A 26099-nucleotide genomic window follows, 5' to 3' on the forward strand; every position below is an offset into this window, starting at 1 on the left:
TTTATTGTCATTATGCTTTTTAGAAAAGTCTGATTTTTGTGCAATTGTTAAATCAAATTGACTTATCAAGAACATTTCAGATAAAGCAGAGTTGAAAACAATTCTGACTCTCTGCATGATGTCTGTTCTCTGCAGTCTGTGTCTGCCATCTGCTCCCAGTTTGGGCTTCCCGGTGCAGACAGATGGTGTCAGGAGTCTCTTGACAGCCAGTATGAGGGAACAAGGGGTAGATGGTTTAGATCCTCCATGGAACAATGACAAACTTGTGTATCCTGATACTCCCAGTGTGTTGCATTCAAATAGCAAATTGGCTCCTAGGCAGTAGAAATTAGCTCCCAGTTCCCAAAATTCTGTGCTCCAAATGCCTTTTTCAGCTGCTCCTGCAAGAGGGAGAGCACTGGCCCTGAACCAAGTAGCTTTTCTCCAAGACAGGTTTCATCAGGTACAGTTCAGGACCTTTAAACACTGACAAGTGTTTTGTTTCATGCAATCCCTGGACAGCAATTTAGGAATGAAGTCACTTAGGGCACAATATTCTAACACATAAAGATGCATTTAGAGAATGAAGTCCCCATTTTGGTACCTATAGAAAGAATAATCAAGTTTAAAACTTCAGCCTATGTTCATGTGCCCATTTGGTACTAACGCAGTAAAGGCTGAATTTTGCTAGTGAAGGGGGCATTCTGCTGCCTCTATAATTATTAATTCACAGTGTTCACAGAGATGGCTTCATTAGTTTATAAGGGTCACACATATGCCATTTTAAGAACATGGTTCAGTTTGTCACTGTTGGTACTTACTGCTGTAGTAAGTAAGTACTTGCATACTACAATACTGTAGTTTGTATTAATTTCTCTGCAGTGGGTTTGTGCCACACAGTGCACAGTAAAGCAATACAAATTTCACTGAGTCAGTCACTTTGGAGATTCTGAATCTTAGATCAAGATTACTGATTTCTCAGAACAGCTCAGCTTCATGCATTTAAAGGATGGGGAGAATGTTACAGGGTCTGACTACTATAATAACACAGTCCTTGGCATTTTAGCAAGGCTTCTTTGACAACAAAAACAGATGGACATAAAGAGAGCAGCATTTTTCTCATCCGAAAAGATTTTTTTAGAACACTGTTTTGATCACAACAGCTTCTTTGAAGGTAGCCAGTGAATTCAGTCTCTCTACACAAGGCACTCATTTGACAAAAGCATTTTGGAGGAGCTTTGTGCCATAAGAATATCCAGACTTTGAACTATGATTAATTTTAGAACTTTTAACTGTAAAGATTTAAAAAGGATGGAAACCCCTTTTTGCTTTTATTAGCAGGCGGTCTCAGTCAGCACATTTGTATCTCCTAGTCCTGAACTTACAGTCTGTCAGTTGGCATTGCAAGATCCTGTTCCTGTTCAGAAAGAATTATTTCTCCATTTCCAGGCCACTGAACTGTTAAGTGCCAGCAGGACCATCTTGTCTTCCTCACACACAGTGCTCTCCATTAACTGGCAATACAAAGCCCCAAGCCTGCTACTGTGTCAGAAGCCAGCAGTTTCTGTGTGGTTTCACAGTGTTTCCAAGAGAAAAATCAAAATAATTTTCAACAGGTATGACCAGGTACTGTAAAACAGAATACTCACGTTTATTAATACTTTAAAAAAGATGTATAAAGACAACCCAAAACACTGTATCAAAATTTACAGTCTGTACATTATAAACGTACATCTCCCACTAACTCAGAGAACAGTAGTACACCCAACATGATTTTAGCAGTGCAGACAGCATCCTGTAGCATTCAGCTGCCTGTGGAATATTTAGCACATTCTCAGATTCAGTTACGGTAAAGTGCAGCTGCAGAATGTGTCCCTAAAGGGGCATTTGTCATCCAAAGCTTAGTTCAGAGAAGCCAAGACAAGGGCTCACCATGGATGTGCATAGCTGGAGTGCTGCAGGCTGAGGGGAATATCACACAAGATTTGGCTCAAACTACTCCCAGTGAAGCGGTTCAAAGAGGAGAGGATAAATACGATTTTTTTATCCATGGCTCTAGCTAGACTTTGGCTAGAGAGAAGGCCTATGCAGATTGTTAAGAGAAAGACCGCATTCTAATTACAATCATATTCTCCACAGAGTTTTTCCACTTTGCTCTCTATTCCTTTATATTTTATGTGTGAATCCCTGCTCTCAGAAACAATAAACAGACCTTCCTTCCTCCCTTCTCTCTTTAATTTTTCCACATCCCTGCTGTCAAGATTCTGCAGGCACTGAAATTTAGGCAGAGGAGTAGAACTTGCAGGAAAGAACATGAAGATTGTGGTTTTGAATGGTTTAAATTGGGGACTTTTTAAAGACCAAGAACCAGAGTATTTGAAAGGTTAGTTGAGAGATTCTAGTTTGCACAGATCCTTGTGTCAGTATTGTCAGCACTTCCTAGCAGAAGAGATTTCAAAGAGGTTGTTGAACTAGCCCTGAGCTAACTGTGAAGTAAAGACTTTACAATTTGTGGCATTTTGAACATTCCTAGCTTTTTCCATCCCTCTTTGTTGTTCTGTCTCAGACAGAAAGCCAGAATGCTAGTCCTGGCCTCACAATTGCCTCTGCACAACTGTAAGTTCTCTTCATGTTCACAGAGCAGAAATAAAAGAAAAAAAGGAGACAACTGGTTTGCTGTTGCAGTCAGCAGGATGAATATTTGGGCCACATATGACTGAGACCAGCAGCACAGACATGATAGTGCTTTGAAATGTGCTTTTGTCTGTGATTACCTGGTTATTCCTAACTCTGTACCAGAAGGCTACATAAACCCCACACAGTAGTAATATCACTGTCAAGTATAAAATTGGTGCTTGTAAACATTTATGCTGCCAGCTGCATTTAAGACATTAAATACTAATCCAAGTATATGAATTTAAAGTTCTCATTTAAGACAAAGTAAAAACCTTCAAGGATTGAATCATCAGACCAAATTTGATGGCAATTACCACTTGCACCATGAAACAATCAATCAGATCTGATCTGTCAGTGCTTCAGATGTTGCAGGTTGAGCAGCTTTCAGTTTGCTCTTTGATGAATGAATGATGGAGTTTTATGGTGTCAACATCCTGGTGATTCCTGGTCTCCTTTAATGGTGGTCACAGTATCCAGGTACTCTTTTCATCTTTGAAACTTGATGTTGTTTAACTCTTCATCACTTCAGTAGAAATACAGTTGGGTCTTTGAATAGCATTTTAAAACTCTGTGATTCACCCAATATAAGCATCACTTAGAAATTTAAATGTGACTTTTTTGCAACAAACATGAAAACACTGGTTCATAAAGCAGCAAGAAGACAGGAAAGCACAGAGGACACCCTCCCCTCTTCTTCATGACACCTGTGAAATGATGAAAACAGAACATTAGATGTATGCCCATCAGACTAATCACCATAAAGAGTACCAAAATCATAGATTTGATGAGCTCTGTAAAGAGACAACAGTGACTGGTAGATGCTGGATGTTTCAAGGTTGGGAGACAGGATCCAGACTTTCTGCTGATATTTATCTTCAGTTCTAATTCAGGTTTCCTCACAGGGTTCATATTCCTAATGTCTTCTTTCCCAGGTAGGTAGGGTTGTTCAGTAGGACAAAGACTTAGCTGACTGCAGGCTGGTGAGGAGCACCACAATTTTTCACTGCTGCTGTATAGAGCTGGTCTGTGAAGCTGCTCTGGCACCTGAATCTTCCCCAACCTGTAGCCAGGTCAGTGCCATACAAACAGCCCTACAGCTGGTGATGACTGCACTGAGAGTAAGAGTCATGTAAAAGCTTGGCTCACTGTGTGGTACAGGGAGTCACTGGCAACTGCAGCCATTCCATGGCCAGGACCATTCAAAGCAAGGCTTGTGCAGCTGGTGATCACACTGCAATTTGTTTCCTTGCCATCTAAAGAAAGCTGGAGCACATCTCATATCTGGCTTGACTCTGGCATCTCATTCTTCACTGGGATAATTTCACTGATGCAACCTGCATAATTTTTTTTTTAAGAGCAAGAGGAAGCACATGACAGAAAACTGGGAGCAGAAATCCTACACAAACCCCCTAACTTCCCATGGTGGCTGCAGCTCCTTCAGTCCAGCACCATCAAGGCAGTCAGACCCTGGTAATCACTGACAAACTCATTAAATTCTTCACAGTGCAATTACTTCAAGGATCCTTGATACCCTGGAGGCAGGATCAGTGAAGTAAAAGTGGCTGCCAGTGGCCAAAGCACAAAACAAGACCGAGAACAAGGAATGTAGGAGCAAGTGGTTTGCTCTGAGTACAGTAGAGGTACAGCTGCAGAGTGAGACAAGCAGTTGATGAGCATTTGTATTAAACAAAGGAAAAGTGAAAGGACGTACTAAAAATCAACACAAAACAAGCTCGGAGTACAGAACTTATCTCTTAAACATTAGAAGTATACAGAGCTTTAGTTTTCTGCAACAGAAAAGAGAAGGTAAGCAGGGCAGCTGCCAGTCATAGAACTGGGCTGGACTGGGAGTTCTAGAAGTCCATTTTTCTTAATATAGCACTTGCAGCCTGCTAGTGCAGGTGCCAGAAAGGTGAGGGATGCAAGGTGAGTGGGGGGAAAGGGGGTCTGATGTGACATTGATCTGTGCCACTCTAGGGCAGTGTCTCCATCCTTGTCCATGGAGACATGGATGCTGTTACTGTGCCTGCTGCCAGGGAGCCTGGAATCAACAGCTCCCACAGAAACAAACTGGGTTTTCTCAGCGAGCCAAGGTTTATGTTACCTTTATGGAATCCTCTGAATCTACACACTGATCCTAGAGTCTAGCTGCTGAAGGTGCTCAAGAACTCCAAAAGGAATGGTGGGATTCCACATCCTGTAAGGGCAAATTCAGAAAGGAAAGAGATTTTAAGAAGTGTAATTTACTTCACCTTCTTTTGGTGTGTTTGGTATGTTTGTGGCTTTTTTTGGTTGTTGCGGCTGTTTTCTTCTTCTTCTTTTTCTTTTTTTTTTTTTAAGTTGTCTTTCCCTTTGACCATCATGCTATGAAAGTAGATAAGCTATGGAACAAAGGAAAATGCATTTTGATTTGGAAAAAAGCAGCTCAGTACTCCATAACCTCATTAGCTCTGGTTACAGAACACAACTACAGTCCTGTCTCGGTAACTGTTCTTTAATTTTCAATCAGAATCTTCCTCTGAATGTGTACTGGTAGCTTCAGTCTATTTAACCTCTAATGATGGCTGCTCATTGTTTATTCCTCAAACACAAGTGGTGCAGCACAGAGCAGGTCTGGTTCTCTGAGAGGGTGGAAAGTTTACAAAGAGAGGCTCAATGTAAACTGTTTAAGGCAAGACAAGCTCAGTTGCCTCATACCACTGGGAACTAATGCAGCTGAAACCAGAGACAACTTTTTTTAACACCTCTGAGCTTTTGTATTTTGGTGATGTCTTCATTTATGCCTCTTATAAATCTGACAAATACAGAAGGCAGCTTTAGCATGATCTCTAACCCAGTTTTACAGAATGAAGGTACAGCAAACAGCCTGTCAGGAGACTTACACCAAGTTCTTTATATGGGGACATTTTCGTAGGCTGTCAGTCAGCTGCTGGGCTCCAACACCAGTTATTTTGTTATACTGAATGCTGAGGAATAAAAACAACTTTGTTAATCCAAATCAAATGGTGTAATCAAACATTTAATTCAAAATCAAAAATACTATGTAGGCTTATCTGCAGATGGGGGAAGAAAGGAAAAAGGAAAAAAACCCCACCAAAATATATTCTCAATTCAAAAAACCTGTAATAATATACTCAGGAGGTTGAATGGGAACTTCATTATGTTAGTTCATCTGAGGGATTCCTTTTTCTATGTACCTTAGGTTATTCTCCAACTCCCCATGACCCTATTTCCCACCTTAACACCAGTATTTTTGGGTTTATGGTGGACTGTTCCTTAATTCTTTCTAATCACTGACTATCTGGACTCTGCATAAGCACATTTTCCCTATGAAATTTTGGCAAGATTTTTTCCTCTATTTCTGTCTCCCCTAAAACTAAACATGGAACATTTGTATTTTCAGTCTCCAAGGAAGTAAGCCATCCTAGGCCATCTCAAAAGATTTCATACTCACTCTAGAACTCTTAAAGATGTCATTGCAGGCAGAGCTTTCGCCAGATTTTCTGCTCCAAAATCACAAATGTTGTTATTGTACAAGCTGCAGAAAATCAGACCAGTATAGTCACAATTGAATAACGGATAATGTAAACAGATATTAGATCAAGGTTTTTCAAATATGGTTTGTACATCTTAACTTCCAATTTATCCTCATTTGCAGTTAAAGTTTAAAACACACATTCATATTTCCTGTATCAAGTAAGGCAAATGGCCACAAATGTCTTCACCTAGCACAGGTACAGCAAAAATAGGCCTAGATTCTATTATTCTATGAATAATATGAACATTTCTGTTTACATTAGATCAAATAAAAAATCTGCCAAAAAATGAAGCTCAAAGATTTGGGGCACAGCATTCAAAAGGTTTCCATATCACCAAATGACTCCAGAATTGCACACCAGGGTTTCTTGCATTCCCTCCTTGATTCAGGCCTGTGCCAGATATCCTAATGCCCTGGGATGGACCATTTTCCTGTATCAGCAAACACAAGTTTGGGCTTGCAGCAGCTGGTGGCCCTGGGTGCACATCTGCACAGGGCATGATTCAGAAGTGGGTATTATGGACTGGATTTAAAAATCAGTCCAGTCTATGCCATGTTCCTGAGATACCCATCTGTGTGTCTGTCATACTTCTCCTCTTCTTTCTGAAGACTTTATGCAAGAATGAAGTCAAAAGCTTGCCTGCTGCACAGTGTTACCTCTTTGTCCCATGTTCAGTAGTTTCTGACAGAGACAGCAAGGTATGTTGTACAAAACAACTCAGCAGGATGCAACTACTCACCTTAGTGTTTTTAAGGAAGACAAGGAAGGAAGAGCTGTGGCAAGGTTCTCTGCACCCAGGTCTGTTATTTTATTCTGTGATAAACTACAGCAAGTGAGATCACTTTGTTAGTTGAGCGCATTTATTCTAATTTATTAAAATGTGGGGGAAATTAATTTTAAATTATTTAAAAATATAATTTGGACAGTCTGTTTAGACCAAATGCAGAGAAAAAGGCAAACTACAGCCCTTGAAGGGAAGTCAGGAAGGATTAATTTATTTGTTTAATGAATGTAGAGATTAAGTATCTCCATAGGCTCATTGGTCTTCCATGCCCATGGGATACTTTTGCCCATAATTGTTAACACACAGTCCCTTAAGTCTCTAGGTTTAATCTATTTCTTTTCAAAATTTCCCTGAACTGTTAACCTTGCACTTACTTTAATGTTTCCAGTGATGTCAGGGTTGGAAAGACTTCAGATAGACTCTTTGCTCCTTCATCTCCTATGCCATTTTCACTCAGAGCATCAAGGCTGTGTGACGATAAAGAGAGCATTAGCTTCCCTTTTAATCTAAATTTCTGTGGTTTATTCACCTCAGAGACCACTCTATCTATCTTGAAAAGCTCCTTCTCTGCAATAACCTCAATCAGCATGAAGCATCATACAAACTACAGCTTCTCTAATAAGCAGCTTTCTGCTGCCCAAATTTACAGCCTAAGAAAATTTTTTTACTAGTTGAATGGCTTGACCCATTTCCTTTGATATGCAAGATTATTAAAATGGTTATGAAATAGCTGTGTTCCAGCTAAGCTGAAATGAGATTTCCTGTGCACACAAAAATACAGAACTGACAAAATCCAGCAGAGGCTGTAAATCCTTGCCTAAACTGCTCCTTCTCCAGAGAGGGAGTATTAAAAATGAAGTTTTCCTCATATCTAGTCATAGTTTCAGATACTGGATCCCCTTCTAATCTGACAGATAATGATGGGATATATTGGACATATTTCAGTTGTAAAGCTTTATTGTTTTCCTGAAATATCATGAAAAGGCCAGATACAACACAGACAAATGGCCAATGGGCTGAGTAAGGCCAAAGGCCCTCTCCAAACCCAGTAACCTTCCCACAGATACCATGGCAGAACATTGACTATTGCTGGTACAATTGTTTCTAGTGTAAAAAAGCTTAAAACTAAGAGAGAGTTGGTTTGTCATGGATATTCTGGAGCTTCAGTGACTGCAGACAGTTGATCAGTGCTGAGGCAGGAAGCATGGAGCACCCAGGGGGCTCTATACTGAACTTTCAACCACCTAGGAACACCCCAGGAAGGGACTGGAGAGTTCTGAACAAACCACCACCAAGTGGCTTGAGGGAGGATGGTGAGCATCAGCTTTTAGTCTGCTGCTACAGTCTGGGAATGTTTCTGCTGGTTCAGTTTGGTCATCAAATAAAATGTTTCTTGGGTACAAGAGCTCCTCCATCATCAACAGCTGCTGAGGAGAAATGTTGGCAAAGCTAATCTTTAGCAGAACTCACTCTAAATGCTGAAGTGCTGGAAATGATGCAAGAACTTTCACGAGTTTTAGAAATCCTTGAAGGCCACATGCTGGACCCAGCCTGGAAGACAATACAGACATGCAGCAGGTTTTTCACATGCTCACAAGCAGCAGAACTTAGGAATTTTTACATTCTTTCCCTGCAACCCCCAATGCAAGTTAGTTTACACTTCTCAGAAGCAGCCATTGCCTTCCACCTGCACCAAGGAGTTCTGCTGTGAAGCCTCCAGGTGAGGACCAACAAGGCTAGGTCAGGCAGGACTGAGCTTGCACAGCAGCAGTGGAAAAGGCATTTGCCACTCTTTTGTTCCTCTTTCTAAGACCCATGTCACTTTTTTCAGATTCTTGTATTTCTGTTCTTTTTCAATCTTTTTTTAGGTTTTTAATTTTAAATTTAATCTTGAGATGAAATACATATGTATCTCAGTATAACTGAAATGAAAACAGAATTATTTTTCCCCTCAAATAATGCCAATCCACTCTAGCTTAAGATCAACATTTTACTGCAACTTGAAACATAAATTGCACTTTGATGTCCATGCTCCAAGCATTTGTCCCTCAGATCCTGTTTGGAGCTTCCTTGGTATCAGAAAAAGTTCAAGTAGTTAAAAGGATTAGAATTTTAAACAAAATTCAAATAAAGGCAAATAGGAAGAGAAAAGAAGAGAAAGCAGCACAAAATCAGAAGTGAGGCCAAGAGCAGCAGTCTCAGCTTGGGTTAGATCTGAAGGGCAGGAAACAGGTGAACACCTGATGAGAATTCTCCATTGCACTGCTGCAATTTCTGCCCAAACTAATTCACATGCTATGGCAGGATATTTAGAGCAATAGAATAGCCTTGGAGGCTGCTTACAGTTTGGGGAAAAAAAGAAATGTTACTAAAACCTCACTTTTAATGTAGTGTTACCAAGTCAACCTTCCATCTGCCAGGGAAAGGGTGCTAAATAACTTATTTGGGGGGCATTCTCTGATGTAATTCTCTCATGGCCTTAGCTCTGATAGGGTAGAAAAGTATATCAGAAGACTATGATAGAAAAGTTGAGTGTTTCTGGGGAGAAAAATATTTCCCAGGTAGTTGGATCACAGTCAAAATATTTCCTGCCCTGTGGCACAAGGTCAGTACCTGGTGGTGAGGAGATAACTTGTAGTAAAACCAAACCACATTGGGAGAGCCCTGTTGATCTCTATCACTGCAGGAGCCAGAAATGATGCTTTTTGAGTTTTGGCCATAACCTAATAAATCTAGTTCAGAGGAAAGCAAGATGGCAATAACTGGGGTTTGTTTAATGCTTTACCATAAACTGACTATACATCAGTTCAATTAGACGACATCCATGACTTCTCCTCCTCAAACATGACCATCTCAAGCAGTAGAAGTTTAGCACTTACGCAAATTCGAGTTTTCTGAGGTTTCTGATGGCAGGAATTTCATAGCTGGCGCAACCAGATGCATCTCGCACACTAAATAAATCACAGTAGAACCAGAGCATGATAAATATTTTAGCAACAAACACAGTGCTTTAAAATTAATTTGTTAGCAAACTTTTACAGAAAATAAACCACTGTTGCATTAACCAAGGAACTAGGAAACTTGAGAGTAACTTCTGCTCTACCTTTCTTCAACTGAGTAACATCAGTCTGATTATTGCCTTTCATAGTGCAATTGTTTGCTCTTTTTCAATAAAACATAGACATACATTTTTATAAATCAGCTATTTTCTGACAAACATGAAACTATTTTGTCTATATTTTAATCAAAATACTCTTCCCATGTTAAAATGGAAGTCATCATTTAAAAAAAAACCAACAAGACTTTACTTCTGCATGCTTTAAATTGCAACCAATCCTCTAGCCACATCAGCAGACGGATGAAACACAGGGTTTCTACACCATGTAATGCAAGCTTTTACCTCCTGGGCTAAAGGACTGACTCAGGCCATTTGTGACCAGTGCAAAACAAGCTGTCATTTATGCCCAGGTGCTACAGGGGGAAAGAATCAGCCCAAGTTCTGTAACTGAAAGCAACTGGAAGATGGCATACTCAGAGATTACAGAGAAATGACAGCTGGCTTTTTTATTGGCAGTTTTGATGACTGCTCTGCATGGTGCTGTCATTGCTCCTCCCTGCCATGAGCGTCACCTCACACTGGGGTAGGAGAACACCCTGAGATGACACAGGAGCTTGCACTGCCTTAGTTACTTCTCCTCTGGACAAGCAGACAACTCCACTGTCCAGCACTGCTAGTGAAACTCTGTTTTCATCGACTGGTATAAGAGGAGTTTTGATCATAAATGATCCTACCAAGTCATCATCTTCTCCTGCATCTCTACAAGGTCGGAGAGGTCACTGATGTCCTTCATGGTCTTTGCCTTAAAGGGATTGAGAACAAATTTCTCTGTGGATGCTTTCAGCAGCTCGTGGTCTTTTGTCTGTTCTAAAGATTTCCAGAGCCTGACTGTGTCACTGAGGGAGGCCCTGTGAAGTGATAGAACATGCAAAACCAACAGGTGTGACTGCTGTTGTTGCATGCAAGTGTCATCTACACACAGTGCTATGGATGATGCTGTGCTGTACAGAGAGAGACCAACCTGAACGATGTCACATTCCTCAGGCTGACCAAGGCTTTCAGCCCTTGCACATCAATGCTGCTGTTTCGCAAATCCAAGGAGAACTCTTTTCTTGACCTTTTCAGAATACAGTACAGTACATGGACATCAGGTGGTGAAAGAACTATGCCCAGAAAGGACAAGTCTGGCTCAAGTCTTAAGGCCACATGCTGCAGAAGGTAATTGTTCTGTGTTTCATAAACACAACGTAAAAGCTCCAGCAACCTCTCTGGACAGAGATTATTAATCTGCAGCCTTCTAATATGTTTCATGAGTGTTTTCTGTTTCTTGGTCGTTTGTTTTGCATTGTCATTTGAAAGGGAGCAGAAGTAGGAGTCATCCTGGAGAAACATCAAACCAGCCAAAAATCGAGGCATTAAATCTAACCAGTTATAAGGTTTTTTCTTCTTGGATAGAAAAGACAGGTACTTTGTTAGATTTTTATCCTTGAGCTCTTCTGCTAACCAGAGGTGAAGTGCACACAAGAAATTCTGAATGACAAAATCAGAGAATGTGCTCCCAAATTCCTCTTCTTCACTATCTGAATGTCTGGGGAGTGCAAATGGCAGGAAAAATCCATACTTCAGGGCAAACTCTTTAACCTCCTTAGAAGGAAGAAGATCACTTTTCATGGCACTTTGGTGCTTTTCTCCCAGACACCAGGCTATACAGGCTAGGGTAGCAAGACTCTCTTGATTTTGTGTGGTTGTAACATCTTTTTGCATAAGCATTATCTTCTGCTGAAAAAATTTCAGGAAGACTTCAGTAAGAGTTGAAGGAAGACTTTTCTCTCCCATTTCAAGTACTGTCTCGCAGAGAAAACAAACAAACTTACACATAACAGGGCTGTAACAATGACTGAACAAGTACTCACACTCTTTGATCAATTCCAGTGCACTATCACAGTAAGGTGATCCTTCAAAGTATTTGGTTATGTACAGTTCTCTCTGCTGAGGGGAAAACCCTACTATTTCAATAGTCTTATCCACTTTGGACATGTACTGGTACAGTTTGTCTTTTGGTCTTGCTGTAAATAATAAAGTACAACCACTGAGTATCTTTTTTTGGATGAGTCCTGAAAGCAGATCCTTTATACTGCACAAATCTTTTTCAGGCTGGCTGGCTGAGCAACTAGGAAAATTCTCGTGATCATGCAATCCTTTAAAACCATCAAAAACCAGAAGGACTTTAGCAGGGTTTTGCAATATATACTCAAAGATCTCTTTGCTTCCCTCTTGAGGTTTTACGAAAAAATCAAGCAGCAGTTCCTTCAGGCTGTATTGCTTCTCAGGCAAGCTTATTTGTTTCCAGTCAAACCAAAATACAAATTCAAACTGAGAAAATTCTCCATTGGACCAATCCAGGCAGATCTTCTGAACAAGAATGCTTTTGCCCATTCCTGCTTTTCCCAGCACCACAATCACTTTAGTCTCTAAGTCTTTACGCTGTGGGATTTGAAATATTTGGCTTCTATCAATGGTTGTCTTTTCCTTCTCTTGCAGGCTGCAAGTTACCAGCTCCTTTTCCACTGCTTTTGCACTATTCTTTGCAGTCTTGGTTTCAGTTTGACTTTGAACAAGTGTCCCATCAATAAACAGGTGATCCAGATGTACTTCCCGCTCCATGGTCACAGATTTGCACGTGTCTCGGAAATAATCCTTAAGTGATGAACAGAAAGTTTCCACTTGCTCTAGAGAGATAAAGAACACACACACAAACTGAAGGAACCAATCCACCACACTACAACAACATTTCATCGTGGTTTAAGTGCCTAATTGTAATATGGTGACAGCACAGACATTCCCATAAAGCCCATAGGTCTGGATTTACACCATGCAACTGCAGCTGAGAAGTGCAGACACAATGGACACTTTTAGACCTATGAATTGAATCATTTTGGAGCTCTCCATACAAATGATAAAAGCACCTAAGTACACTGATCAGCTAAGTAGCTACTACAGCTACCTATCTAAAGTAGCCAAGTCTAACATCTTGAAACCAGGAATTGTGCTCAGACCCTCAGAACAGCTTCACAAATTGTTGAATGATTCCTACAAGTCACTTTTCTGTATGGAAAGAAACACAGACTGTTTTGCCAAAAAATACTGGAAGGTTTAAGTTCAAGAATTCTAAACTCACCTGGTTTTTTGAAAAGCTCTTCAGGAGGAATTATGGAATCTTGAACTTCTTGAAACATTTCTAAATCTAGGGAAACAAAACAACATACTTAAAGAAGACGCCTAGATAATCATTGATTCAGCTTTACTAATTTTAGCAATAAGACTAATGCAAATTTTCAAGTTCACTGCAACATATATCCAGACTAAGAAATATTTTGTTAATTTTACAGGAAAATGAAAAAAAATTCTCCCACAAGTAGAATTCAACTGACATGCACTGTTGGAGGCAGAATGGCACCAAACAAGACAACAGCTGTTCTGACAGTTGCGTGAAGCAGATCTACTATTACCAGGTTACATCCACTGTTCTTTTCAAATGTCAGTGTTTTGCATAAATTCATGTTCACACAAAGTGCTTCTTTATGTCTTCAAAAGCAATAGCTTCCTTTTGTTATTCTACACCTTGTAACCAAGCACTAAGGATGAAAATCACAGAGAGGTGATTGTTGGTAACTCTATTTACCCATTACTGCCCCTGACAAAATCCTGTTGCTGTCCAATTTTCCTTCTTTTCACATGTTTGCTTTCAAACTACTATAGACTATTGTACTTCGGTCAGATGAACAGTGTCTGCTTTACAAAAAGAAATTGGAAATTTTTCAGAGAGAGCACATTTTCTACAGATTGGTAATTGCAGAGTGTCAGTTTTGACAGAACTTTTGGTAGGAAGAGCTTTGCATATGCAAGATAAAATTTAAATTGACAGAGGCTGTAACAAACCCAGCCTTAGAGTCTGATAACCACACACAGCAGAGATGTGCAAAAAATCACCGAAATCAAAACAGATTCATCTCCCGAAATATGTACAAATGTGTTTCATACTATAATATCATCTTGGTCATCATGATGTAGAATGTGGTCTAAAAGAAATACAAATCTTAGAGTTTCAGAGATCTGGAAAGTGATTCCTACCCTGCATGCCAGCAACCTTCAGAATGGTTTGAGTTCAGAGTTGCTTCTAGAAGGGAAGCACCACAGACTTCTAGTAAGCAAGTCTTTTTTTTCAGTGGAAGAATACATTTGACATGAAGATAGTTCTCCTCCTTGTAGGAGAAAAATCATTAAATAAAGAAGGGTTGTGCTTGTTTTCAAGCAAGAGCCTGGTTTTGGCTTACTATTTATTTTATTAAATAAGAAAACAGAATGGAAGAACTGAAGAAAAAGCTGCAATGAGACATTTAGATGGCAAACTGGTCACCTCAGTCAGGAGTGAAGAACTTTTAAAAATGGAAAATAAACTGGGTTGGCATCTTACCTGCTGATTTTTCTGCTGCATTTGGAATTCCGAGGCTTGTGCCATACATAGGTTGTGCTGTAGTAAATCAGTTGGAATTATCAGCACTGTTTATTCACATAAACAGCATATACTGTTAACAAAGACTTTCCCACACCTAGGGACATTAAATCTCCTAATCTCTCCATTAGAGTTTTGCTTTTGCTTTCGGGGTGGTGGAAGCCACCAGAGGGCAACAAACTCCTGTACTGGGCACAGGAACAAGAAACTAAACACTGGCATGAGACTCCGGGTTCCAACAGCTCTCTGAGAGCTGGAAGGAAAGTGTCTCAGGGAATTTTGTTACCAGAGGTGGGATTGGTATATCCTGACCAAGGCTCTGATTTCTTTATAAGCCTTTCTGTGCATTAGGCTTCAGTATTCTTTGCACTTTTTTTTGCATTACACTAAGCAGCCAGTGATCAATACAAAGAAGGAAATGCCATCAATTTTTATTTTTCTTTATAAGGTCCGTATGAGTAAAGCCTGGAGGGGAGACTTGGCTTGGTGTAGAAGCAATATGGTCCCTCTCCCAGTTCAAAGTGCTGTACATATATAAACCCCAATTTTCTACTTACCACACAAACTATCTGGAAAACTTGGAGATAAAAATGTTCCCAAAGAGGAAGTCAGCACTGGCAAGAAACAAAGCATAGTTTTCAGCATATAATAGCTATATTAACTATAGTTAATCAGTGCTGCTGTTGGCAGCATGGATTTTTAGCACTTTATGCCGATTTATGTGGATGAGAGGCTATTGCCCTTACCTGGATATATTATGACATCAGATGTGTTATTTTCAAGAACAACGTTAAATATCTGCTGAGGAGGACCTGCAAAGCCTGGATACTCTTGGTACCCTGTCACACTGACTGGTAGGCTCTGTGCAGCCAGAGGTTCTGACAGTCCTGAAATGAGTGCGGAATAATTACTCTATTGTCTTTAAAGGGTTCTTTCTAAAGTGAAAGAAAAAGCTTTCTAAAAGCTGCTTATCCTTTCTGGCAGCTTCTGGGCAAATCTTCCCAGTGGAGAATTCACAGGATCACATGAGAATCCATTTAAAAAAAACTCTTACAAGGTATAATGAGCATGAAATACAAGGGATTACCAAGCTTTAGCAGCCACTGGTTTTCAATAGCCTAGAGAATTCTGTTATCACAAGGAAAAGTGCTTAAGTCAAAGTTTGTAAATGTATAGCCAGAGATCCAAAGAAGAGAAAATGTGTAAATAGTATGTATCTGCATTAATTTTACCTTCCTTTGCACTAGATCCTTCCCACATAACTGCACATCGTGAAAGTTGTAAAAGCATCCTCCCTCTCAACCCACACACTGAAAGTTCATTGATGATTCAGTGCTTGCAATTTAATCAGCCATAGCTCTGAGTTTCTGCAGGTGTGACAGGATTTTTTCTGCTACATTAAGCTGCTTCAAGCTTGCATCAGGTACTTCAAGACTTCCAACATACACACTGCTTTTGGCTCCTTTCCAGCACACACTGAACGGTGAAAGGTGTTGAGCTGTGCCTTTGTCATTAGCACTTCCCAGTGTACCATGAGCACCCTCTGCCACCCAGTATGGCCAAGGCCAGGTGGCTACACAGCCCATCAGTGGGATTACTGCTCAGTTTTATCTGCTAAATCACAGCCTCGATTTTGCTCTACTGCTGCAAACGTAATTATCCCTCAGTCTTTTACAAACCTCTGGGTGAAAAAGAACTTGGAACTAAATTAAAGTTTATTAATGAAAATTTTGTGACTTCCTATTCTTAACACAAGCAAGTAGTTACATAGATTAGCATATAGTAAATAACTGTTCTCTTATAACCTGCACCAATGAAATGAAAGATTCATTCTACTTCATTAGGGGCAATGGCCTTTTAATTTCCCTTGAATATTTTTCATTCTTTTAGTGAGTGGCACACTTTTAAGTGCTTGAGTGAAACAGCTGCCATACCTGTTTTTCCTGCCACTGTTCACAGTGAATGAAAAGATTTATAAGAGTTTCCCTATGTGGAAATCAGCCTGTGTAGAGGTGCATACCTATAGTTGTACTCTACGTACCAGGAATTACGAAGCTTCCTTCCAGCCCGTGGGCAGCAGGAGCAGGAAAGGACATGTGCTGGTTGGTTAGGGAGGTGTAGCTCACTGGATGGCTGTTGAGAGGCATAGCAAAGAAACTGCCATTCCCTGCAGACACTGCAGGGACCTCCACTTTAAAATAAAATAGCAAAACAAAAGGAGAAAGTTATCTCATTGGTAGAAGTTAAGGGAACCAAAGAGGAGGTCTCAGTAGATGTTGTAAACCACTTGATTCTGATCAGCTGCATTTTGATTTTCCGAAAGCAGGAACAGTTCCCAATAGCTTTCTGAAGAGTACTCAGCTCTCAAAATCTAAAATGTATTTATTAAATTCTGTAGCAGATCACTATTTCTTCACAGTAGATAACTCTTTAAATTTTCTTTTTCTTCATCTTTCCTGGCCTGTCTTATTTCCAGATGCATCTAGATATAAATGATCTTACACATGGATGATTGACAGATGAGACATAGCAAGGTCTTACATTGGCTGCACTGATTTTCCAAGCACAGTTGTTGTCTCAATATTGCACTAGAGCAGAGGGCCAAGAGCAGTAAACTGAGGACCTTGATGCTCTACTTGGACACTACAGTGCTTGTAAGGACAATGAGTGTATGTTAAGTGTTTCCCAAAGAAAGTCACAAACACCAGAGTTTGAAAAGATGCATCTTGCCTGCAGCACATTTTTTTCCTCCAAAAATATGAAAATGGGGAGAGAGACTCATGCATTGTACAATTTCATCTGCTTATCAAAAGTTTCTTACAAATCAAATAAGACACACTTGTTTATTTGAATTAGCCTGTTAACTTTCCTTGATTTTGCCACACCCCTATTCTCAGAGTTGGTTTTGCTTTTTCCTTCTCTCCCCTGTGTAGCTGCAAAAAATAAGTCTATATTTCATCACTCTCTGTGGTCTGATGTTTTTATCAGGAGCTACAAACCCATCTGGGGTTTGTGCAACTATTTCATTTAATTCCTCTGGAAGAATCTCATCTTTGACTTCCTACTTTGAACTTTAGTACACATTATTCTCTCTGCTGTTGATAGTCTTACACGTCTGAAGAGACAGTGCATTTGCCTTTGCAGGATCATACTGTGACACTCGTGACAGGTTAAATAAATTCCTGATTTTGCCAAGTAGCTCATCTTTTTGTCAGTTAGATTTTTTCTACACAGTACTTATACTGTTTTATGTATACGTTTCTTCCTCAGCACTTTCACTGGATCAGGGACAGTAGAGAAGCCAGTAATAGTCTGGGGACTTCCAGCAAAAGGAAAGGTGCAGCTTTACAAAGCACCTGTTAGCTCTGTGGTGATATTTTCAACTGGAACACACGTTCTGTTGGGTGAGGCATTTGGAACTGATGTGCCATTTCCTTATGGAAAATTTTTACTGTTAGTGTGGCATAAGCACAGGCTTTTAAAAGTGTCAAATCTATAAAGGAACTTAAACGAATAGAAAGCAATCCACTTTTAATGGGTACTAACTGCCAGGAACTTCACCTGTATCTAAATAACTACAATCATCAGGTATCAATTCAGTGGAAACTCTGATAACTTTTCCAGAGCTAGCAAACTTATTTTTTCACAGCTAATTTTGCTCAGTCCTCCCTCCCCACTCCCTCAGAACTCCACAAGAACATTGGAAAATCAGCCTGGATCACAGTCAGGGTGCATATGTATGTTCTCTGTGACTTTCATCTAGTCTGTGCCAGGTTCTTACCTGCATTGTGCTGAGGTGCAGTCCCGTGATCCAAGCACTTTGGATGGATCTCTAGGTTAAACACTGGTTTGGCTGCCCTCCCTGACACATACATGGCCCTGAGGGTTTGGTGCAGTCAGTTACCCTCAGGGGGCTTGTGAGGTGTGCATACAATAGGTCATATGTCCATTCAAAACCCAATATAAAATAGTTAAAACTGGTTGTTCTCACATGGATTTTGGAAGAGTATTTTGCTGGTTTAGCTATGCCTGAGATACCCCTTTAGGCTACAGTTGGGTAAGAACATTAGCACCAGTTTACACCTAGGGCACACGTTCCAGCTTGCCTGCTAGCCCCAGGTTTTGTCTTGTAGATGGTCTAACAATGTACAAAACCTAGAAATTTCCCTTTCTCCATTTCTTTGGTTTGAAGGACTTTATAACCTGGAGTGGGCCAAGAAATCATCTCTTCACAGTTACTATTTTCCCCAGGGTGTTTCACTGGACTTTCGGAAGATGTCTCACTTGGAACAGAGAGGATGAAACCCAGGCAATGCAGAGCCCTGACCTGATGGGTGATATGACTCAGGTCATAGCTTCGTGTTTCCTGGGCTTGATCCTCTTTGTTTCAAGTGAGATGTCTTCCAACAGTCCAGTGAAACTAAAGGTGTACGTGACAAAACTTATAAAATTTGGCACTGGCCCAGTTCTCCAGTATTTTGCTTTCTTTTCTCACGTGGATTTAGAAAAGGTCAACTGTGCCTCTGCTGATGTTAAGCAAGTAATTTTCCTATACCCTGGCAGGCACATGTACTTTTAAAGCATAAGGATCTAAGTGTTCCTACGCTACCACATAGCTGATCCTAACATGCACAATTTAATAGTTGCAAAGAGGACAAGGATTTGCTGTATCATAAATTAGCCAGAGGAATATAAAAGTGTGATTTTTGCAGAAACATGAAAACGCATGATGATCAATCTCATCAAATTTATGAGAGCAAACTTTTTCTACAGGGTCAAGTTACAATACCTAACAGAGGATGAGATTTCAGACCATGAGACAACATATGTTCAATAACCTTTTCCTATTCAGCCAATGACTTACCAATTTTCTTGTATTTGGGTTCTGAAGCATCACAGTAACTCTCTGCAGAGCCTAAGAAGCCTGAAAAAAAGAATGGTCATAGTAAGTGACAAAATTTTGGTAATTTTAAGTTTACCCCATGAAACTTATTTTAACTTTTTTAAGTAGAAGGGGATGTTATCAGTTTCAATTCAGTTATTTCAGAACTGTAGAGGTCCAATGTAGAAAAATGAATGTGAAAAGCCTCATGTTATTTCACTCTGACTGTGAAGTTTTAATTAGGCTGCAGATTTTTGTGCCAAAGATTTTTGCTGCTGTTCTTGCTATTGAAGAAGGAATTGTTCAGCCAGTGCTTGCTAAGCTATAGATACCCTGAAAACAAAGTCAGCACTGTCACGAGGATGACAAAAAAGCAAAGAAATACAACATGTTTAATGTTATGTTACAGGACAACAAACTCTGCAAACTGTAAATTCTATGCATGAAGAGCTGCTTTCAGTTCTGGCCCACAAGCATGAATAAAGGCAGAGGAAGTACATCTGGTGTCAGTGAAGATGCATGGCAAATGCATTGGGGCTGTGCTAAAGTCAAGGGGTTGTAATGCAAGTTTAGAACTCAGGCACAAACCCTTTCAAATTCTCACTGTTTTATACTTACTTCGTTTAAGACATGTCTGCATCCTTATGTCAGGAAATATCTCAGTGTTTTCAGCAGTGATTTCATCCAAAATTAGGTTCCCTGCTAAAATATGGCCAAATGTCAATGTTTGTTCTCCTTAAAAAAAAATTATAGAAAGAAGTAGAAGCAAGAGAAACACACCAACAGAGAGCAAAGATGAACTATGTTCCAAGTAAGAGATAAAAACCAAATCATGTGATAAAAGAGGTATCCAGATCCCCATGATTTAGAAAGCCCACAGAGCTCTGAATGCAGACTTCGTCAGCCTGTGTTAATTTCTGAACTGCAAACTATTAATCTACTGCCATAAATTCAGTGGCTAATAAAACATAAGTACTTCTCAATGCTCTAATGATGACCAAAGGATAAAACATCACAGCTGTGTCACAGTGTGATCTCAGTACCACTCAATTTATGTACTAAAGGGATTAGATCCTTTAAGAGACAGAGCCAAGGGTTCAAAAAAGATTTTATATTTTGTGCTGCAAGAACTGTGAAGTTATCCATACCATTCTTCTACTGGCAAATACTTAAGTACTAACATTATATCTTGTTTTTTTCAAAAACCAATATAAATATTGCCATTACGTGCAAAACCCACCAAATTCTAAACACACCAGAAGTATAAACCATTTGAAAAGTTCATGTGAGCTTCCTGTAGCCAGAATTATTCTAGGGAAGGACTGATCTTTGGTAAATTATTCCAAATTATTTTGCTTAAAGATAGAACAGGATATACAGATATTTTGTGAATCTTTCTGATTCTATGGATGTCTCAACAGCCAAATATTAATATATATATACTCTGAGATAGTAAATAGCTGCATTTGTGCTGCTACCAAAACAATGGTTTTGTACCACAAGCCAAGCAATATCTCTGGTCAAGGATGGATGAAGAAATTATTTACTATATATATATTATAGAATTGCTGCACTGATGAGGGTGAGAAGTAAAACTTGACACACTTCCTCAGGCAGCTCTGTGCAACCTGGACAGAAATAAGTGTGTGTGAACTGTATTTATACACATGCAAAGTGCTCTGGGAGCTTATGTGTATCATCCCTGCTGTGCTCACAGGAAGTGTGATGCTACTTGAGGGTGTTTACTGCACTGGACAGTTAAGCTGTGAATATTCTATGGCCATGGTGACATGATCAGCAACTTGGTTGGAGATAAAATTGCCATTCTCATTGCCAATTGAGAAGTACCTGCAAAAATGCATAAAATCCCCCAGTTTTCCAAGAAATTCCTGGGACACTGTACCCAGGGGGAAAGAAGAAGATACCAGAGGTATAGAAACTTTACTAGTGTTCAAACTGGGGAATGAAGCACATGTTAGCCAGAACACCATCATGGAGAAAATGGGTCTTTGCCATAACAATCTTACCAAAAATGTCTTCGACCTGCTTCTCCTGCTGATCCTTGAGCACATATTCTACTAATTCAGCTAGGAACAAAGGAAAGGAAAAAAGGGAACACAGTAATGACACAGTAAATTTCACAGAAAAACTCTTGTAAGCTTATCCTCATTAACAGAACTCTGCAGTGTAAGTAAAATTGAAGAGTTAAATTAAGTTTTTCTTGTAACTTGTTGTTCAGGAAATAAAGATCACAAGAAAGGAGAAGTTGAGACAGGAAGCATTAAGCAGAAGGAGACATTAATAGAGAGATTTTCCCCCAACAACCACAAGTTACTGTTAATCTGTTTCCCCACAATGCACAGGTTCAGGTACTCTAAATTAGATCTACCATGCACGAGGTAAAAGCCAAATGAGTAAATATTGGTTTCAGATTGAGAATAGAATTTGTATGAAATAGCTATGTCAACTGATTGTAAAATAATAATTTAAAAACCAAAAATTGCTTTCATACCTATTTTAGCATAAACATCTGTGGTGTTGGAACAGGGGTACAACCCATCTCCATTTTCACATGGGAAATCCATATTATTTAACTGTTCATAGTTGCTGGCATCAGCTTCAAGATCTAGAGTTAAAAAGGAACATGAATTGGCTCAATGAATATCATAACCAAGCAGCAAAAAACCAGATAGCAGGACATGCAGAACAGGCAGATTTGTTACTTCAGCAGAAGGTTTTGGCTTTCCATTGCATGTTGGCCAAGGAGGAACAGAACTGAACTCTCAGGAATTCACAGTCACTTGGAAATCGGCACTTTTCTTTTGCTAAACTCTGAGACCTCATCTTACAGCCTATTAAACCTTCTTGTGCTTCAGGATATGGTGGCATCCTCCAGATTCCCTGTTCAGAACGATGCTGTGTCCAAGCTAATCCCTGAATTGCACTGCAAATTGCCTGTGAAGCTGCTAATTGGCCAAGGCTAAAACCTTGCCAGCAACCATGCTAACACCTTCAGAGCAGAGATGTCCAGCTTCCACTAACTGGTGCCAAGTCCTGATAATGTTTGATTTACCTACATCATTTCAGACATCGCTAAGGCTCAAAAGTATTCCCATCAGTAAAACATCTGTGATAGCACAAGTCAGCCCTTGAGCCCTAATTCATCCTACTTGCAGTCACTGAGCAAGTAAGGCCATGGGGTAAGAAACATTCCTGCAGCTGTTTTCAACAGTCAGAAGTTGAGAGGGAAACGCCCAACCTGGGAAATAATCAATCACAAAGATGATTCTAGATTCTGGTGCTCAGTTCTGATTTTCCCATTTGCCTACTGGCATTGGTCACTCATGAAAGCCACAAGGATGGGAGGTGGTATCCTCCAATTTGGAAACATTTCCCACCTATTGGGCACAGAGCTATGGGACTTCATATCTGGTATACATCAGTTCTTCTCCTTTCACTGCCACTCTCAATCCACAGTCCAGCTCATTTGTTCCAAATAAGCTCAGCTAACATTCCATACCACAGTCAACAGAACAGATACACTTCCATACTTTTATAACAGAACACTCAGGGAGAGCAGAACAGACCACAACTTTCACACAAATTCAGGAGCACAAAGTCTGAGAGCCAGGGCAACCTGATTACCTGTAGAAACTGAAGTGCAAGAAATTATCATCTTTATACCCTGGTCCTACTGATTTCTGCTTTGTCATAGAATCGTAAAATCAGTAGGACCCAAAAGCTGGAAAATGGGATCTGGTAATGCAAGGCCTTTGTTTTGGTGCCTTAGGATCTCAGAAGGCAATGGAATGCTGTTTGCTTGTGGACTGTCTTCAACATAAACTCATGTAAAAGTCTCTGTTTTGCAAAGCTTTCAGCTTGGAGCCACAGAGATGTTGACAATTACACTTGGCCAGCTTATGACAGAAACGTTTGCAAATAAACTACTTACAGGAATGATATCCAAATGAAAGACATTGTCACAACCTGATGAGTGACAGTGCAGTGTGTTTTGTTAGAGTGACTGAGCAGGATGCTGTAAATATGTACAGTTTAAAAACATGATTGTTTCTAGAAGCAGTCATTGTATGTAGATACAGATGAAGTTACCATATCCTAACACCAAGTTAGGAATTGAACTTAGTCACCAAGACAAACTGCCATTAGATGACTTTGTAGCTGAGAAGAGATGGTAATAACTTACAGCATGAGGATTAAACCAATCAAGCATTTTTTACTGTTTTACTAACCTGTAGAGAAGTCACCTTCTTCATCTCCAAATGGCTTAGGATCAAGGAAACTACACAGAGGCAATGGATCGATATCACTGTTCAGTAAATCCAGGAAGCCATTTTCAGGCACAAAGACTGAATCCATGGTTTGTCTCTTGGTCTGAAATCAAATTGCACTGCAGTTAGGCTATGACACAGCCACAGCTTCTGACAGTCACAACCACAAGTCCTGCACTGTGGCTTTCTTTTGGCAAAACACTGAGGTCTTGAGGCTGGAGAGCCAATATTGCTTATCAAGACATGTATTGAGTTATAACCCTGAGTTACTTAAACCTATAGATCCAGAGCTGCAATGAGACTCTGCTATCTTTTACTTCAGTGAGAGGAATGGAATACTGCACTGTGACAACCTGGACCAAAACTACCAAGTATTGAATAAGTGGCAACCCCTGTATCTTATCAGGATATAAGTGATGCAAGCACAAATCCATCAGGTATTGGGGAAATTAGAAGACTGCAGTGAAGAGGATGGAAGAATCCCATTCTTTACTGTCAGGACAATTTCATCTCAGGGGAAGCAGCTTCTGCCTGGGAAGCTACATCAAGTTCCTAAACCCTGAAGGTGGCACTAGGAGATATCCCCACAGCACAAGAAGGAACAGTGGAAGAGAGAGCACTTTTTTCTAGAATGTTTTCCCAAATGATATTGTTGATTGTGTACAGAATGTCATGGTCACCTTGGGAATTAATTTCTGGTAACATGACATTCACTGACATTTTGAAATATACCACATTTCTTTTTAAATCAATTTTCTTTCCCCTGCAGAACTTATGGACAAACTACTCCCAAGCTAGGAACTGCTATAGCCTTCCAAGCAGAGTGCCATACGATACCCAGACAAATCTGACAGACTTAAGGTGTGCCCTGCTCCCATCACCCATGTTTATGTGAGAATTGCTTAGACTGCTGCAGTTTATATTTTCCTCCACATCATTTTAAATTCTTTTTTATTTCCTTCCAGTTACTGCAGCAGACACTGGAATCAGCTCAAACGTTTTTCCTGGACATTCCGCAAGGATAGAATACAACTACATGTTGCTTATTCATCATCTTTATCAAATTATTTCAAACCCAAATATTGGCTCTTCAATGTTTACAGATCAGTGGTGTGAATGCCAACTGGGCTGGTGATCCAAATGATTTACTCCACCATAATACTGAGATACCAGGATGAAAAGAACAACCAGCAAAATGTTCAGACTATATCCTATTAAACATCACAACCATGGAAAATTTCAGCTTGTCATCAAGCACCATATTTTGCAATGAAGAATATCTAATAAAAAACATCTCTCAAAAATTCTGCCCTTAGCAGAATGCCACTGATGTCCCTGATTGCAATTGTCCCCTTCCCTTGGGTGTGTAAACATGGAGCAACTGCTGTACTCTGAAACCTACCTGCAACATGGAAAAAGAGAAAAACAGCTAACACTGCAGCTGTGATGAAAGAAGGCAGAGCACATCCAGTCACACACTACCATGTGCTGCCTTGTTATAAACTCATCTTCATTCCTTACCCCTCTGTGGGGTTGTCCATCTGAACAGCTTGGAAATGGGTATTTCTGTGTTTTGCTGCAGAAAATGCCAAAATCTAGACCCAGAAGTTTGTAAAGAGGGTGAACATGGTGTGGTTCCATGGGTAGGAATAGCCTGCACTACGATAGTTCTCCTTTTTCATGTTTTATGGCTTCACTACATTACTAAGATTACAAAAGTTTGATATTATTGCCTGGCATGCTATAAATGGAAAGGAGAAGTTAAGAAACCTGCATGAGAACCAAGAATGAGGTTATAAACACACCAGACTAAATTTTAAGTTTGTTGCAATACTTTGCTTGGCTCCTTCCATTTGTTGAACTAACAGAAAATCTAAACAGGGCCTTTCAGAATGATGAGTTGCTGGACTGTGTGAATCTGTTGAAGAATTACCTCTGAGTCAAGACAATTCTGGGGTTAGAACCAGAGAAAAAAATGGGCAGAAGGCTTAAGGGGAATGCAAGACAGAAAAATGTATCACTACAAGTTCAGTGACTGGCAAGCTGCTTGATTACAGAACACAAAGAAAACGGCATGTCCTATGGAAAGACACTAAGTAGGCCTATGCAATCTTCATGGAAATATTAAGTTTTAATTAATTCATAGTCATAAGAGTTTTTCTATCTTTAAACTTTCAATAGCATTTCTCTGAGGACAAATACATAAGAAATGCAAAAATGTTTTCAGCTACAATGGTCAATAAGTCAGGAAGAAAAAAAGGGAAAGTCTTGCCAGTGCAAGTCTGGTTACAGAGCTTAAAATTAGAATGTAAAAGATGGTATAACTCAGGTGCACAGGAGTGAGAGAAACATACTCTTCTACCTTAACAAGATGAAGAT

The 26099-nt window shown here is 39.8% G+C and overlaps 1 protein-coding gene across 9 annotated transcripts in view; it reads right to left on the minus strand.

The window, feature by feature from the left end:
• Nucleotides 1-1294: 1294 nt before the first annotated feature.
• CIITA (class II major histocompatibility complex transactivator) overlaps nucleotides 1295-26099 on the minus strand; it is a 33156-nt gene continuing 8351 nt past the window's right edge. For 3 of the 9 annotated variants that reach the window (XM_085074857.1, XM_085074862.1, XM_085074861.1), the window contains exons 2-20: nucleotides 23682-23823; nucleotides 21944-22057; nucleotides 21459-21518; nucleotides 20050-20133; nucleotides 19414-19473; nucleotides 16591-16740; nucleotides 15296-15436; nucleotides 15107-15163; nucleotides 14511-14567; nucleotides 13215-13280; nucleotides 11058-12765; nucleotides 10771-10944; nucleotides 9858-9929; nucleotides 8449-8529; nucleotides 7353-7445; nucleotides 6934-7017; nucleotides 6110-6193; nucleotides 5538-5621; nucleotides 1610-4852 (exon numbers count right to left, since the gene is read on the minus strand). In XM_085074857.1, coding sequence (XP_084930983.1) covers nucleotides 4780-4852; nucleotides 5538-5621; nucleotides 6110-6193; nucleotides 6934-7017; nucleotides 7353-7445; nucleotides 8449-8529; nucleotides 9858-9929; nucleotides 10771-10944; nucleotides 11058-12765; nucleotides 13215-13280; nucleotides 14511-14567; nucleotides 15107-15163; nucleotides 15296-15436; nucleotides 16591-16740; nucleotides 19414-19473; nucleotides 20050-20133; nucleotides 21459-21518; nucleotides 21944-22057; nucleotides 23682-23823 — 3384 coding nt within the window. In that variant the 3' untranslated portion in view covers nucleotides 1610-4779. The other 6 variants (XM_085074859.1, XM_085074858.1, XM_085074860.1 and 3 more) reach the window with 6 other exon arrangements.

Source organism: Lichenostomus cassidix, chromosome 14 (genome assembly GCF_008360975.1).
Source record: "Lichenostomus cassidix isolate B80296 chromosome 14, HeHo_3.0, whole genome shotgun sequence".
In the NCBI taxonomy this organism is placed as follows: Eukaryota; Metazoa; Chordata; class Aves; order Passeriformes; family Meliphagidae; genus Lichenostomus; species Lichenostomus cassidix.